This window comes from Podarcis cretensis (genome assembly GCF_951804945.1).
Source record: "Podarcis cretensis genome assembly, chromosome: 10".
NCBI classification, from domain to species: Eukaryota; Metazoa; Chordata; class Lepidosauria; order Squamata; family Lacertidae; genus Podarcis; species Podarcis cretensis.
Genome location: NC_137179.1, coordinates 22,410,077 through 22,425,909, shown reverse-complemented (window position 1 = coordinate 22,425,909; position 15,833 = coordinate 22,410,077). Strand labels below are relative to the sequence as shown.

The window sequence follows — 15,833 nt, the reverse complement described above, 5'->3', positions numbered from 1 at the left end:
TGAGAGTCACAAATTAAAAAGGCAGATGGGAAGGGATGAGCTAAATAGGAAGGAATATGAAATATTACAGGAAAGGAGATTGAACAGAATTTGCAGGTGGTCTGCTGCAGTTCTGTGGCCCTTGTCAACTCTTGTGAATACAAGTGTGAAAACCAGCCGTATGTGCTGCTAAAAACCATCTCAGAGCAGCTTTATATAACAGTAACTGTCAGCTATCATACTTGCCAGAATTCCAAGTGGTAATTCACGACTTGCATTTTGTTTCTTGAATGATCAAGTACATGTAATATCTATATCCAACACGTTTCTAACATAAGGATTCTTTTAAGTGACATGAAAATGAAGCCTGAACATTGAAGGGTGCAAACTGCAACTATCATAATTCTTTTTATATACCTCTTTCAGGCAGCCATGTCTTGAATACCACATATAGCTCTAGCTGTCTCATTTGAAAAGGGTATCATAGGTCTCAGCGGCATAGCGTGGGTTCCAGCACCCAGAGCAAGAGCAAGAATGGGCGGGGTATAAAGAATAAATTATTATTATTATTATTAAGTGTCCTCATAACCACCCACTGATAGGCTGCAACGAAGGGGCAATAGCTCAGCGACCTACTATTTTCCGGGGTTTTTTTTTCCTTTTGGAATTTTTGTACCCCTCAGAATTTTGCACCCAGGGCAGCTGCCCCTGTGGTCATGCCACTGGTAGATCTAGGCAAAGATCGAGACAATGGAAGCTGACATGATAAGGGCCTGGAGCATCTTTCTATCAAAGGAAATACTTGCAAGGAGGCTTCTTAAGTTTAGGAGATGATTACTTGGATGGCAAGGCTGGAGGTGGCGAGAGAAGATGATGGCCGGACCTATGCAATAGAAGAGACCCTGTCTTGGGCCCCAGCCAGTCTAGCATGTGAAACCAGTGGGGTCAATGTTGAATGTAGCAGACAGGCAGGATTGTGTGAGGTAGAATGACATATTAGTCATTCAGCCATATTAGTCCCCTTACCATTCATATCATGAATGGGGAAACCTCTGGGCTGTGTCCAGCTTCTGGCTCCCATCAGCCCCAGCCAGGAAAGCCCAATGGTCAGGTATGATGGGAATTGTAGTCCAACCACAGCTGGAGAACGTCAGGTTCCCCACTTCTAGTTTAGGGCTTTATAGGTAAGAAATGTCTGTACAGTCGTACCTTGGAAGTTGAGTGGGGGGTATCTTTTTGACTAAATTGTTACTATTAATGATTGCCCACCCTTCACCCTAAGGTCAGGAGTGTGTTACAACAACAGCACTCATGGCCTGGACACTGGAAACTAGAAGGAAAAGCAGACTTCCAGCAGCATTTTAGGGAAGGCCGATATACAGTGGTACCTCGGGTTAAGTACTTAATTCGTTCCGGAGGTCCGTACTTAACCTGAAACTGTTCTTAAACTGAAGCACCACTTTAGCTAATGGGGCCTCCTGCTGCTGCTGCGCCGCCGGAGCACGATTTCTGTTCTCATCCCGAAGCAAAGTTCTTAACCTGAAGCACTATTTCTGGGTTAGCGGAGGCTGTAACCTGAAGCGTATGTAACCCAAGGTACCACTGTATAATGAACTTGATGCTATCTTCCGAAACAGAATAACATTTATCGTGCAGATCCAGAGTAATTTCTGGTTCACTTTATATAGTTGCCTTTTAACTTGGTCTGCTTTTAATTATGCAGTCCTTGGTTCCCATTTCCGTGCAGCTTTCTTCTGGGAGTGTGAAGCAGGCATTCCCAGCATCCTTTTCTCCCCCCCCCCACCTAAAAAAAAAAGTCTTGTGATGAGTCATACATCTGGTGACTCATCAAACACTTACTTTACTGCTCCAAGCGATGATGCCTACATAAAACTCTTGCAGAGAATGGAGGTGGATAAGAGCTTAAGAAGTGGCATGCAAATGCCCCCCCTCGCCCCCAGAATCCACCTCATATTTTCCCCCTTTCTTCCCCATGTGGATTCAGTTCTGTCTAAAGGGCAAAAGGTTCCCTTTTATATAAAAAAAAGTATAATTGAAAATTGAATCTGGTTCCTATGGCAACAGAGTCCTGTTTGATTTTTTCCCCCCATAGAGAAGTTAGATTGCTTTAAATAAATGATGGTCACACTTTTGTCCCCAAGATGCACCAATATGAGGATTGCGTTTTTGCCCTCAAGGGTATGCATTTTTTTTTTAAGATGGAGGAATGCATGAGTTGGAAGGGACCCCAAGGGTCATCTAGTCTAACCCCCAGCGATGCAGGAATCTCAGCTAAAGCATCCATGACAAATGCCACTTGTGGGCATTTTATGAACACGTTTCATTCATAAATGATGCTAAGCGCTTTGTGCATTGTACCTGGGGATTTGGTTTCTCAGAATAATTAATGTTTTGAAGTGGCCCTGGCTTGTGGGCCAGCTGTTTTTGCTTTTTTATTTTAAGTTGAAATAGATTACAGCTTGATGAAAGTAATAATGTATTAAAATAGCCTGGGGTTGTTTGTTTTTTAAATGCCTGTGGCTGGCATCAAACAATGTTGGCATCGGGCAGCAACATTTTAATTTTCCCAGGCTTTTAAACAGATCATTATTTTCATCAAATTGTTGCACTCTGTGCTAAATTGTTTTGATTACTTTAATTTGTGTTTATAGTTCAGCTTTTCGGAAGTCAGTTAAAAACTTTGTTTTGTTGGCCTTCCAGATGGGCCATAAACCTGTTTTTCAATTTCATTGACTTAAAAAACAAAAACAAAAAACCCTCTTTCCAGCATGCTAGCTGAATTGTGAAACCCATAGGTCCAAAAACAATGCACAGATTGATTGATTTTATAGCTTTATAGAACCTCTGTGGTTTGTTGTATGTATGTAGGTTAGGAAGTCTGAGTAGGTCATTCTAATAGTACAGCTTCAAAGTAGTACACTGTGGAGAGGGATGTTGTTCAGTGGGGGTACATTGCACCCAGAAGGTATGAGTTTCAATCCCTGACACCTCCTGTACCCTCTACCAGTTACATAGATGAAATATACTCAGAGTCGCAAAGTGATTTCATGCTCTTTATTCAGCTCATAGTGGTGAGGAGGAATGAATGAAAGTCCCCTCAAGGTATCTGCTTTATATACATTATTTACACAATGGGCTGCACATGATTGGCTAATTCCGGAATTCTACTGTAAGCCAATCAGGTTGTGGATTCACTTCTATCTGGAGCATGATTGGGTAGTTCCTGCCAACCAATCATACTGCTGCATTGTTCTAGGACCAATCAGACTGCTGCATTCTGAATCCTATTGTTCTAGGACCAATCAGGCTGCTGCCTTTTGGATCCTATTGTTCTAGGGCCAATCAGACTGCTGCAGTTTGGATCCTATTCAACCCAGTACATAACACCCCTCCCCTCTAAGTTCCAGTCCTGCCCGGGAGGTTGCATTCATAGTCCTCGAGGTACGCCGGCGGCCTACGTGTGCGTTGCGGCCTGGGGTGTTCCCTGGTCCGGGGTTCAGGTTCTGGCTCGTGTTCCAAGGATGCTGGCTGTGATGGGGCTGTTTGGTCTGGCGCAACCGGCTCACTCAGTCGTGGTTCTGGTTCCGGTGTCCTTTCGGCCTCGCAGGTCCTCTCTGTATTTACTGATTCTGCCTCTCCTGCTGGCCCCTCGTGCTCTATGGGCCTCACTGCCCCTCTGTTCCCTTGGGACTCCTCTGCCCTTTCCTCCTCCTGGTTTTCTCCTGGGAATCGTCGCCGTATCTGGTCGCAGTGGCGGCGCCAGCATTGCCCCCCATCCGTTAGCACCTCATACGACACGGGGCCAGTGACCCTGGTGACTGTGGCGGGTACCCATGCTGGGCCTGCCCCAAAATTCTTTGCGTACACTGGGTCCTGAGCCTCGAAGGTCCGGGGGTTCTTGCCTTCCCCCACCACTGCCTCATCCTGAGCTCTATCGGGGTGAAGGCGGTCCAATCTGATTGCAAGGCGCCGACCCATTAGTAGTTCAGCGGGGCTCCGGCCAGTCGTTGAGCTGGGGGTGCTGTGCTGTGCTAGAAGGAATGTGGCAAGGCGGTACTCCCAATCCCCTTGTGTCATACGGCGAAGGGTGTCCTTGGTGGTCCGCACCATGCGTTCTGCTTGGCCATTGGTGGCAGGGTGGAATGGCGCCGAACGGATGTGGCGGATGGCGTTCTGCGTTGTGAAGGTTTGGAATTCTCCTGACGTAAATGCAGTCCCGTTGTCTGAGACGAGAGTGTCAGGGAGCCCGTGGGTTGCAAACAGCCTGCGTAGTACCCGGATGGCTGCGGACGTAGAAGTGGACGGTACCAGTGCGACTTCCAGCCATTTGGTGTAGGAGTCCACCACTATGAAGAATGTTTTCCCCTGAAAGGGGCCAGCGAAGTCCACATGCAGGCGTGACCATGGTGCTCGGGCGGACTCCCAGGACTGGACTGGGGCCCTTGGGGGATCTGGGCGGGATTCTTGGCAGGCCTGGCAGTGTTTGACCCAGGCCTCTATCTCTCCGTCGATCCCTGGCCACCACACATAACTCCTGGCAAGGGCCTTCATTCTTACTACCCCTGGGTGTGTCTCGTGTAGGGCTGTGAGAACCCTTTTGCGGAGGGGCTGGGGAACAACGACCCTGCTTCCCCATAACAGGCACCCCTTGTGGGCCGACAGTTCATGTTTGCGGGTTGTGTAGCCGGTGAATTCTGGCCCGGGGCTGCTGCTGGGCCATCCCCTCCACACCCAGTCCAGGACCCGGGAGATGACCCTATCTTTCTTGGAATGGTGTGCAACTTCTTGTGCCTGAATGGGGCGGTCAGGAAGCAGCTCCAGGCTCATAACCTCTTGTGCAGGTGCTGGGTCGGGGCCTGTTTCCGGTAGTGGTAGCCTGCTGAGGGCGTCCGCATGGCCCATCGCCTTCCCCGGACGGTGAATCAGTGCATACTGGTAGCTGGCAAGGAAAATTGACCACCTGAGGACGCGAGGAGACAGCACTTGGGGGGTCTGCTTTTCAGGGGCAAACAAGCCAAGCAACGGCTTGTGGTCAGTCACCACGGTGAAGGGCCGCCCGTACAAGAAATCATGGAATTTTTTTACTCCCTTCACGATTGCCAGACCCTCCTTGTCGATTTGCGAGTAGTTCCGCTCGGTTGTGTTGAGTGTCTGGGAAAAGTATGCCACTGGTACCTCTCTTCCATCCGGGAGTTGGTGTCCCAGGACAGCGCCAATTCCATAGGGCGAGGCGTCGCATGCTAGCACCACCGGCAGCGTCTCGTCGAAGTGTGCCAAGACCGAGTTTGAGACAAGCAAGTCCTTGACTGCCTGGAATGCGGCCTCCTGGCGCTGGCCCCACACCCAAGGGGCCCGCTTGTCCAGGAGTCTGTGTAGGGGATCCGCTACCGCCGCCTTGTGGGGAAGGAAGGAATGGTAAAAGTTCAATAGTCCCAAGAAGGCCTGAAGTTCAGTCTTGTTCTTGGGCGCTGGGGCATCACAAATGGCCCGTACCTTGTCCCCAGTCGGGTGGACCCCTTCTGTGTCCACCATAAATCCCAGAAAGTCCACCTGAGGCACTCCTAGTAGACATTTTTCCCGCTTCACCTTGAGACCCGCCGTCTGGAAACGGTGCAGAACGGTGCGGAGGCGGTCCTCAAACTCCTCTGGTGTGGGCCCGGCAATCAACACATCATCGAAGAAGGGGGTGACGCCAGGAATCCCTTTAAGTAGAGAGTCCATTAGATTCTGGAATATGCCTGGTGCCACGCTGATACCGAATTGCAGCCGCTTTACCCTGAATGCTCCTCTGTGCGTCACAATCGTCTGTGCCTCTGCTGTGGCCTCATCTACTGGCAGCTGTTGATATGCTTGGGCCAAGTCCAGCTTGCCAAAAATTTTCGACCCAGCCAGGGTGGCAAGAACATGGCTGACCACTGGCACTGGGTATGCATGGGCCGCAAGGGCCTTGTTTATGGTACATTTGTAGTCTGCGCAGATGCGGACCGAACCATTAGGCTTGACAGGTGTGACAATTGGGGTTTCCCAGGGGGCATTAGGCACCGGCTCCAGCACTCCTTGCTCCACAAGCCGGTCCAATTCCTCGTCTATACGGGGTTTCAGGGCGAACGGGACCCGGCGGGCCTTGAGCCTGACCGGTCGTACTGCGGGGTCAAGCTGTAGAGCAATGGGGGGGCCCGTATACTGTCCCAATTTCCCATCAAAAACCCCCGGAAATTCCTTGCATATGGCGTCCACGTCCACTTGTAAGCTAGTGTGGTTCACCCCGGTGACGGCTAGCCCCAGTGGTCCAAACCATGCCAATCCCAGTAAGCTAATGTAGGGGCCCTTGACCACCAGCAATTCCAGTTGCCGCGTCCGCCCTCGGTATTGCACCCTGAAGGTCCCCACCCCCATTGTGGGGACCTTACGTTTCTGGAAGTCCCGGAGGGTGAATGGGGCCGGCCTGAGTTTGGGACCCCCAGTAGGACACAGTTTCCTTAAGGTCCTTGCCGAGATTATGGATAGAGTTGAACCCGTGTCAAGCTCCATGCGGCATGGGGCCCCCTCTATCTGTACGTCAACATAAATTTTCTCTACGTTGGGGTGGGGCAACTGGTATACCTGGAAGTCCGTGAGCTCAGTCGAGTTGCCTTGGTGCGTTGGGCCCCGGGACCTGGGGCTCTTGGATTGGTCATCTGATGCCTGGCGTCGGGTGGGCCGAGCCCGACACACCCGGGCGATGTGTCCCGATTTTCTGCACTGCCTGCACTCTGCGTTGCGGAAACGGCAGGTCCTCCTCTCGTGACTTTCTCCGCAGCTTGCGCAGTTCCCTCCTTCTCGTCGAGGCAGCTGTGGTATGTGGGCTGCTTGAGTGCGCTGCTGTACTCGGTGCACCTCCTCCCTGTTGGATCCTGAGTCGTCGGTGAGGTCTTCATGGTGGACCCTCGGTTGGGATGGCTGGCTCGGCCGTGCCTCTTGCGTCGACCTCTCGGCAGCTTCCGTTGCCAGGGCCTCCTCCAGGGCGACCTGGAACGTTAGGTCCTTCTTAGCGTAGAGGCGTCGTTGCAGCTTCTCATCCCTCAGGCCACCGACGAGGCGGTCACGAAGCATGTTCTCCAGCTCTGAGAAGCTGCAGAACCGGGCGGCTTGGCGGAGAGAGGTCACAAACCCAGTTATGGTTTCCCCAGGGGCTTGCCGCTTTGCGTAGAAGGCATTTCGACGAGCCACCACTGAGGGCTGCGGCGAAAAGTGCCCCTTCAGCTGTTCCATTATTGTTTTGTATGGAACAGTAGCGACGTCTTCAGGCGCAAGGAGAGCCCGGGCAATTTCAAATGTCTCCTCTCCGCAGACGCTGAAGAATATTGCCCTCTTCTTGGCGTCTTCTTCATCGGTGACCCCTTTGGCTTCTAGGAGGAAGGTGAAGCGGAAGGCGTACGCTTCCCAGTCTCCGGATGCTGGGTTGAACGGTGAGAAGCTGCTGTCGGTTGCCATTCTGAGTTCCTTGTGTCCCGGAGCTGAAGCCTGGATACACGGTGCGAGGCAGCGGTGCGGCAGGTGGCGGTGCTGCGGTGCTGTGTGTGGCAGTCAGCTCAGCGGGATCCCATCCTCGTCGCCAGTGAAATATACTCAGAGTCGCAAAGTGATTTCATGCTCTTTATTCAGCTCATAGTGGTGAGGAGGAATGAATGAAAGTCCCCTCAAGGTATCTGCTTTATATACATTATTTACACAATGGGCTGCACATGATTGGCTAATTCCGGAATTCTACTGTAAGCCAATCAGGTTGTGGATTCACTTCTATCTGGAGCATGATTGGGTAGTTCCTGCCAACCAATCATACTGCTGCATTGTTCTAGGACCAATCAGACTGCTGCATTCTGAATCCTATTGTTCTAGGACCAATCAGGCTGCTGCCTTTTGGATCCTATTGTTCTAGGGCCAATCAGACTGCTGCAGTTTGGATCCTATTCAACCCAGTACATAACAATAGATAAGGCTGAATTAGATGGACCCAAGATCTAACTTAGTATAAGGTAGCTCTCTCTGTCCTGGAGCTGACCCATGGTTCAGATTATCGCCCTTGGCTGCTCTTGAGCCAAACTGATGGCAGTGCAGATGTCACAGTGATATCAAACTATTTTTGTCTGCAAGGGCCTTATATACTTACTTCACCCAACCTGTTCTAGGCCTGACACAGCTTGCCTTGAAATAAATCTGTCCTTGATACTGGCACTTAAAATACTAAATTGATTGATGTCTGTGTACGTGTGCTGTTCAGTTGTACCAAGTTCATCAGGAACACGGGTGGCGCTGTGGTCTAACCACTGGGCCTCTTGGGCTTGCCGATCAGAAGGTGGGCGGTTTGAATCCCCATGACAGGGTGAGTTTCTGTTGCTCTCTCCCAGCTCCTGCCAACCTAACAGTTTGAAAGCATGCCAGTGTGAGTAGATAAATAGGTACCACTGCAGCGGGAAGGTAAACAGCGTTTCCATGTGCTCTGGTTTCCATTGTGGTGTTCCGTTGCCCCAGAAGTGATTTAGTTATGCTGGCTACGTGACCCAGAAAGCTGTCTGTGGACAAACGCCGGCTCCCTCAGCCTGAAAGCGAGATGAACCCATAGTCGCCTTTGACTGGACTTATTTGTCCAGGGGTCCTTTACCTTTTACCAAGTTCATGCCAGCCTCCTGAAGTGCTTTTTTTGTGACCATACTCACTGGTGTCTTTCTTTGTTGCCCGTGGCAGCCATTTTGTGATGGCACCCACAGCACTTTTGTCTAGCTATGAGTACCACATCTCATTTTTACCAGGAAAAGAGAGAAACACATGCAGGCACTGATATTGACCATGGCAACCTTGAAATTAGTAACTTTGAGGGTATGTGACTGCGGTTGTTGTTGTTGTTGTTGTTTAAATGGTTTTAGACAGTTTTTAAATGTCTTAATTGCGTCAGTTGTTTTTTTTAAAAAAACTTGTTTTCAGATAAGTTTCATTTTATTTTTGCATGCTTAAAGAAGCAGCTCTGCTATGGGGAAATCAGGTTCTGAGACCAAACCCTGGCAAAAATGGAGCCTTGGTCTTGTCAGTTGAATTGGTGATTCTTTCCTTTTAAAAGTGTTCATTTCACCCATGCACTTGAGCTCCACCTTCCTTCCCCTCTCTGTTTAATCATTCCACGCTGCCTCTCTGGAATAAGGTTCTAGTGTTTGGTTGCTGCACAGTGGTGCCTTTGTCAGGAGCAAGCCAGCAGCTTGTCTTTCATTATCTGTGGTGGTAGCTGGAGCAGAAGGAAGGGAGAGGGTGCGTGGGTGGGAAAGAAACCCCTGCCTCTGGACAACCGCTCAAAGAAACTATTTATAGATGAATGCAGCCTCTCACCTGGCAGAACAGAGGGGCGAGGCTAACATGGCAGAAGCAGCACAAAGGGATTTTTGTCTGCCTTGGCATGTTGAGTGAAGACGCTGCATGGTATGGCACAGGGAGGCCTCAAACACTGTAACCGGCACAGTAATATTATTATTAATTTCATTTATGAATAGCTTCCTGTGAAGCCACTTGAAGCAATATCACAGTACAATAAAAGCGGCTACCTATATAAAAACAAAAACTATTGCATGTATAAAAACAATTCTAAACAGATTCAGATCCCAACGGGAATAAAAGTCTCATCTTGGAAGGCTTGTTGCTGAAAAGGAAAAATCTCCGACAGACACCAAAACACAACAAAGACTGCGTGTGGCAGGGATGTAATGGGAAGAAGTTCCAAAGAGTAGGTGCCACCACACTCAAGCCCAGTTCTGACATTGTGGACCATAGCTGTCAACGATTTCCTTTTTTTAAGGGAAATTCCCTTATTCCGAATAGGATTCCTCGCAAGAAAAGGGAAAAGTTGACAGCTATGTTGTGGACGGATCTCCTCATTGGATGGTATCTTCAGGTTGTCATCTTCTACAGAATGCTGCGAGTGTTTGGGTGTGTAAGGTGCATGTTTTTAGTATATCAACATCTGTGGTTGAAAGGAGCTCAGGTGAGTCAGAGCTGGTCCAATACATGATGCTGCTGAAGGCAGAGGACATCAGCAGCATCCTTACCCATAACTTCAAATGGGGGGGAATCCATCAGGACCTTTTTCTTCATAAGCAGTTAAAGCAGGATTCTTGCATAGCTCTCATTTAAGCATGGCTTGTGCAGGAGAAAGGAGTGGACTTTCTTCCCTGGTTTCGATTTGTTTAGACCAGGCAACATCTGCCCAAGATGCCCACCTTGCTCTGTGGAGAAAGGCCTGTGCTAAGACCCTGGAGAGATGTTGAGCTCAGATTTATTGGAATCATCAAATCATAGAGGTGGAAGGTGCTCCCAAGGGTCTAGTCCACCCCTCAATGCAGGAATATTAATGGTCCGTATTGCCAATGTAAGCCAACTCTTTAGCAAAGTGTCATGAGCACGTATCCTGAGCAAGGGAACAGTTGTCGCTTAACCTGCCTCTTGTGAACAGGGCTCCTTTTGCGGTGTGCATGAGGGGAGGGGAAGGAAGTTATAGGTAAGAATAAACGTTTCTTGCCTTCTCTGTCTTTGCACATAAACCTCCAAGGACGAGTGAGACTCTTACATGGAGTCCTGAAGCACCATGTTTATTGGATATAGAATTAAACACCGGCTGCCTGTTGCTGCTTACGTGGTAACAGGGTGTTCTTTTCTAAACTAATTTGCACACCATTGATTTATATTGCATTGGAGGGCATTAAAGACTGGTATTCCTTTGGAAAACTAAATGTACAGCATTGCAGAAATGCAAGGTCAAGTTATAAAGCAAGATATGGACTTCATACTTAGGGAACTGAAAGCCCTCTTTGGAAGGACATATGGAGGAACAACATGCATATATATCAAAGGAAATACAGCTAACTTATTAAAGAGCGTAACGTATTCCGTGGGTTTGATGTACAGTACAATCGGCTCTTCAGAGGAGTTTGTGTGTGTGAGTGTGTTTGCGCACCAAGAATCTCTTGAGCATAGATTCTATATATAAAAATTATGGTTACCATTCATTATACAGTTGTTATTCTTCTTGGCAGAGCTTGGATTACTGTTTTGAAGTGTCTAATTACAGGATGTATACATATTTATTTTTGCTTGTAATCTTTTTGGCCTGGCCTATCGTTATTCAAATTACATCTTCCTTTGCCAGCAGGGGAGGTTAAGATTACACCACAAAGTAATTACTAGCATCAGGCCGACGCAGTCGCTCCCTCCCTCCTTCCTTCCTTTCTTGTTGCTGCTCATTTTGAAGGCCCCCGGAGCAGCAGGCTGCAGGGCTCTTTCGCTCTTGATTTCCATTCTGCTTCTGCCTTCGTGGCCAAAGCGTCTGGTAATTGCATTCTGCTGCAATAAGTATCTCCCTGAGCCGAGATCTTCTGCATATCTCATTTCTGCTGAAGAGGTGTCGTTGGCAAAGATAACAACATGTATACTGCCTCCGATGCAGCTTCTGGGTGATACATTTGGCAAAAAGCCAGGGAGGGTGAGGGTTCCCATGGCTGCTCGCCTTGATAGATGGAAAGGCTACCAGAATGCCTTGAGTCGAGATAATCTATGGTGGCTGAGGAGGCTGCAGCCTTCCCAGATGTTGCAAGACTACAACTCCCATCACTCCCGATGGTTGTCTACTCTGGGTGGGTCTGGTGGGAGCTGGATTCCAACCTACAGAATGCCATAGGAGTCTCAACCTGGCATTACCCCAGCGATCACTGATATGTTAAACTCTGTTGGTGTGAGGATCTCAGTTTCCAGAGAGCAAAGCGGGTCTTGCCTTTTGGAAGTGGTTTCTGCTCAGATCCTGGGAGCTGATGCAAAGAAGGCACAATGCCAGCGGCAGCCGGGTTCTGTTGGCATGTGCGGACCCCCGGCTGCTTTGTCTAATGGCTTGTTTAGTCTTGTTTGCGGCTTCTGCTTGCAGCGTTCAATAATTACTTCATTTTCTGTCCTCCGCCAATCCACCTTCACCCCAGGGCTATGCTTAGGCTACCGTTTAAAGCCCCAGGTTTCCGTATGAAGTAATAGCCTGGAAGGGGAGGGTAGAAAGGCTTTGCTTAATGAGTTAAATGCTTTCTCTCCAGGCTTCCTGTCCTTGGCTGGGGTTTGCTTTTGTGAGCTTCTTTCTCCTCTTTCATTTCTGTGAAAGTCTTGCCGGTTCCGACTGCTGGTTCTTAATATATGCCTGTGCTTCTCTCTCTCTGTCTCCTCCCCCTGCCCCTCAATCCCTTTTCCAGCAGACTTGGAAAATGACAGCTGGTGTCTGGGCTCAGAGTTGTCTTCAGCAACCATCAAGACAGAACCTACCACGGGAGATGCACCAGGCCTTGCTCCCTCGGTCAGCCTCACCGCCACATCCAGCCCCACGAGTCTGGAGGCCGAAGAGCCTCAGATGCAAGACGATGGCATGGTACTGTTTGGGGTTACTTCCCTTCATGGTGGCTTAACTGGCTCGACACGGATGGTGTCATTGGCTAATGAGGTGTAATGTAGTGGTTAGAGTGCTGGACCAGGGGCCGGGAGACCTGGGTTCAAATCCCCACTGGTCCAGTCATCTCTCAGCCCAGTCATCTCTCAGGGTTGTCAACAGAATAAAATGGGGAGGGGGTGAACCCTATGGACCACCTTGAGAGCCTCAAAGTGAAGGTGGGATACAAATGATTGGGGGGGGGGAATGGGAGCATTCCGAAGTGGAGACCTGCTTGTTTTAGGCAGTCATTCACTTTTCTATACAAATGGTTGCCTGCTTTGCTGCATGGGGGGGGGGGGGACTTGGTTTCATAGAGTATGACACTGCCCTTGCCTAGTTCTGCATCCTTGCAGAAGGGAGTTGTCACAAGGACTCTTTGGCATCTCATGATTTCTGTCTATACTTTTCATCCGAGTTGGTCAGAGAAGTATTTTTCATTATCTATTAGATTTATATACCGCCCTTCATCACGAGATCTCAGTGTGGTTAGCAGGATGAAAATATAGCGGTACCTTGTATAAGTCCGCCCCATCCAGCGTCCATTTCGGTGGACGTCCTCAGCAAACCTGGAAGCACTGGAACGAGTTACTTCCGGGTTTGCCGCATGAACAGAAGCGCAAACCGCTCTGCGTGTGTGCGCAGAGCGGCGCTTTGTTGAGCGCCCTTTTCGTTGAGCTTCCAGGGCTCCAGAACGGATCCCAGACTCAAAACAAGGTGCCACTGTGCAAGGTAAAAGCACCAGTAAGTAGTTAAAAACAACAAAACAATACCGCCACACACACACAAACACATTTAAAAGGCTGTAGAATATTAATTAGCCTTAGGTAAAGGTAAAGGTGGGACGCAGGTGGCGCTGTGGGTTAAAGCCTCAGCGCCTAGGACTTGCCGATTGAAAGGTCGGCGGTTCGAATCCCTGCGGCGGGGTGCGCTCCCGCTGCTCGGTCCCAGCGCCTGCCAACCTAGCAGTTCGAAAGCACCTCCGGGTGCAAGTAGATAAATAGGGACCGCTTACCAGCGGGAAGGTAAACGGCGTTTCCGTGTGCGGCTCTGGCTTGCCAGAGCAGCGATGTCACGCTGGCCACGTGACCCGGAAGTGTCTCCGGACAGCGCTGGCCCCTGGCCTCTTAAGTGAGATGGGCGCACAACCCCAGAGTCTGTCAAGACTGGCCCGTACGGGCAGGGGTACCTTTACCTTTACCTTTAAAGGTAAAGGTACCCCTGCCCGTACGGGCCAGTCGTGCCCGACTCTAGGGTTGTGCGCCCATCTCACTTAAGAGGCCGGGGGCCAGCGCTGTCCGAAGACACTTCTGGGTCACGTGGCCAGCGTGACAAAGCTGCTCTGGCGAGCCGGCACCAGCACAGCACACGGAAATGCCGTTTACCTTCCCGCTATAAAGCGGTACCTATTTATCTACTTGCACTTAGGGGTGCTTTCGAACTGCTAGGTGGGCAGGAGCTGGGACCGAAAGACGGGAGCTCACCCCGCCGCGTGATTCGAACTGCCGACCATGCGATCGGCAAGCCCTAGGCACTGAGGTTTTACCTACAGTGCTACCCGTGTCCCTCCTTAATCAGCCTTAGGAAGCAAAAAAATAGAAATGCCAAATACAAATTAACCCCTCCTCCATTGAACAACACCCCCCAAGTTAAAACCCTATCCCCATTAAAACCATAAGTTTAGCACAAGGGGGCTACCTCCAAAAGGACAGTGCCCTTTGGTATTGCCCCTTCGGTGGTAACCCCGCTGGGGCAGCCCCACCCCCAAGGCAGGCAGGCTTTATAGAGCTGCCCCATGTCTAGCTGGGGCAGCAGGTGCCCCTGCCACAGTCCTTTCCATGGTAGGTTGGCCATTTAGGCAAGTAGAAATGCACTGCCGCATAAGAGGGTGTGGACTTGCATATAATTTGCATGCACAAATATGTATCTATTTTGCAGAGGCAAACTGATAAAGCATTGCTATAATTTAAATAGAAACACAGTCTGTCTCTCCATGGTGAGGAAGACTGTAACCAGGCGGCCTGCGTGAATGCTCAGTCTGCTTTCCTGATGCAACCTCCAGGCTCCTGCTGCTCCCCTTTCGTAGGGTTCTTTAAAGCAGACTTTAAAGCAGGTCTGTTTTCTGTAAAATGGGATGCATGGCTTCCTCGTTCTATGTTGATTATCTTGCTCGTCTGAATTAACAAATTTTGAAATTGGAAAGAAGGTAGGTTCTCTCCCGAAAGTCTGATGTCTCTTTCAACCCTTTTGTCTTTTTAGACCAAGCCGCTGAGTCACAAAGCTTTTCCAGAGATCAAACTGGAGCCGCATGAAGTAGACCAGTTCCTGAACCTTTCTTCCAAGGAAGGTTTGTTTTGTACCTCTGATTTCTCTCCACATGATGGGCAGCAAGGGAGAAGAGGCTTGGGCCCCCAGCTCCTGTTGGACTACAGCTCCTATCATTCCAGTGGTCAGGGATGATGGGAACTGTAGTCCTTTAGTGCTGCTAACAGAGCGGTTTGACTTCACCTCTGGAGGCGTGCTGCAATATCTCTCGACAGACAGATGTCTTAAACATAGCAGCCTCCGGTTTCCTCATTGGCCTAACTTGAAGAAAGATACTGTGCTTTGTTAAAACTGCCATTTCCTGTGATCTGTAAACCTGGAAACCGTGGTTCAGCCTAGGCTCTGATCTTATTTTGTAAGCAGTGCTTCAGGCCTAACTTCCTGGTTCTGATGCCATGGGAACTGTGATTTAATGAGCCAGGCATGTGAGGGGAGGGAAGAGAGGAGGGTGGGACAAGGCTTTTTTTGTCTTATCAGTTTGGGAAAGTTGCATCAGAGCTGGTCCGCCATTTTTTCTAATGCTCTAAGACACACTTTCTGTTTCTCTCTCTCCCTTGCTCCTTTCCCCATCTTCTGTCTCTTGCAGCAATGGACACCCTGCACATGCCTCCAACCCCTCCCAGCAGCCACGGAAGTGACTCAGAGGGCGGCCAGAGCCCAACCAGGTCCCTCCCACCATCAAGTCCCAAACAGTTACAGGCCACGGCTAAAGTGACCTCGCACACGGCTTCTGCGCTCACCAATTCCCCTCTCTTAACGGCACCACACGTAGGGGACAGTTCTCTCTCTCTCTCTTAATGAATGCCATGTGTTTGATTCGCTATATTTTACTGTCATCACTCTGACTGCATATTACAATGGAAATCTCGTTCAAAACTCAAAATTCCTCCTGTTCCAAGAACAAGGTTGGTTTGTTTTAACAGATGAAGGCTAGTTCTCTAATTGATACCAGGTATCACTGGAGGGTGAAAAAGTCTTGGTACCGAGTGACCACTAGCACATGAAAAATTGGGCCTGGAAATTGACATCT

The 15,833-nt window shown here is 49.5% G+C and overlaps 1 protein-coding gene across 4 annotated transcripts in view; it reads left to right on the top strand.

Annotated features, from left to right (window-relative positions):
- Nucleotides 1-15,833, top strand: part of CREB3L2 (cAMP responsive element binding protein 3 like 2) — a 298,302-nt gene that overhangs the window by 47,981 nt on the left and 234,488 nt on the right. For 3 of the 4 annotated variants that reach the window (XR_013842796.1, XR_013842797.1, XM_079992718.1), the window contains exons 3-5: nucleotides 12,249-12,421; nucleotides 14,738-14,825; nucleotides 15,390-15,571. Coding sequence is in view for 2 of the 4 variants with exons in the window: in XM_079992718.1 (XP_079848844.1) it covers nucleotides 12,249-12,421; nucleotides 14,738-14,825; nucleotides 15,390-15,571 (443 nt within the window). In the remaining 2 variants the exon portion in view is untranslated. The remainder of the gene's footprint in view (nucleotides 1-12,248; nucleotides 12,422-14,737; nucleotides 14,826-15,389; nucleotides 15,572-15,833) is intronic. The other variant, XM_079992719.1, reaches the window with a different exon arrangement.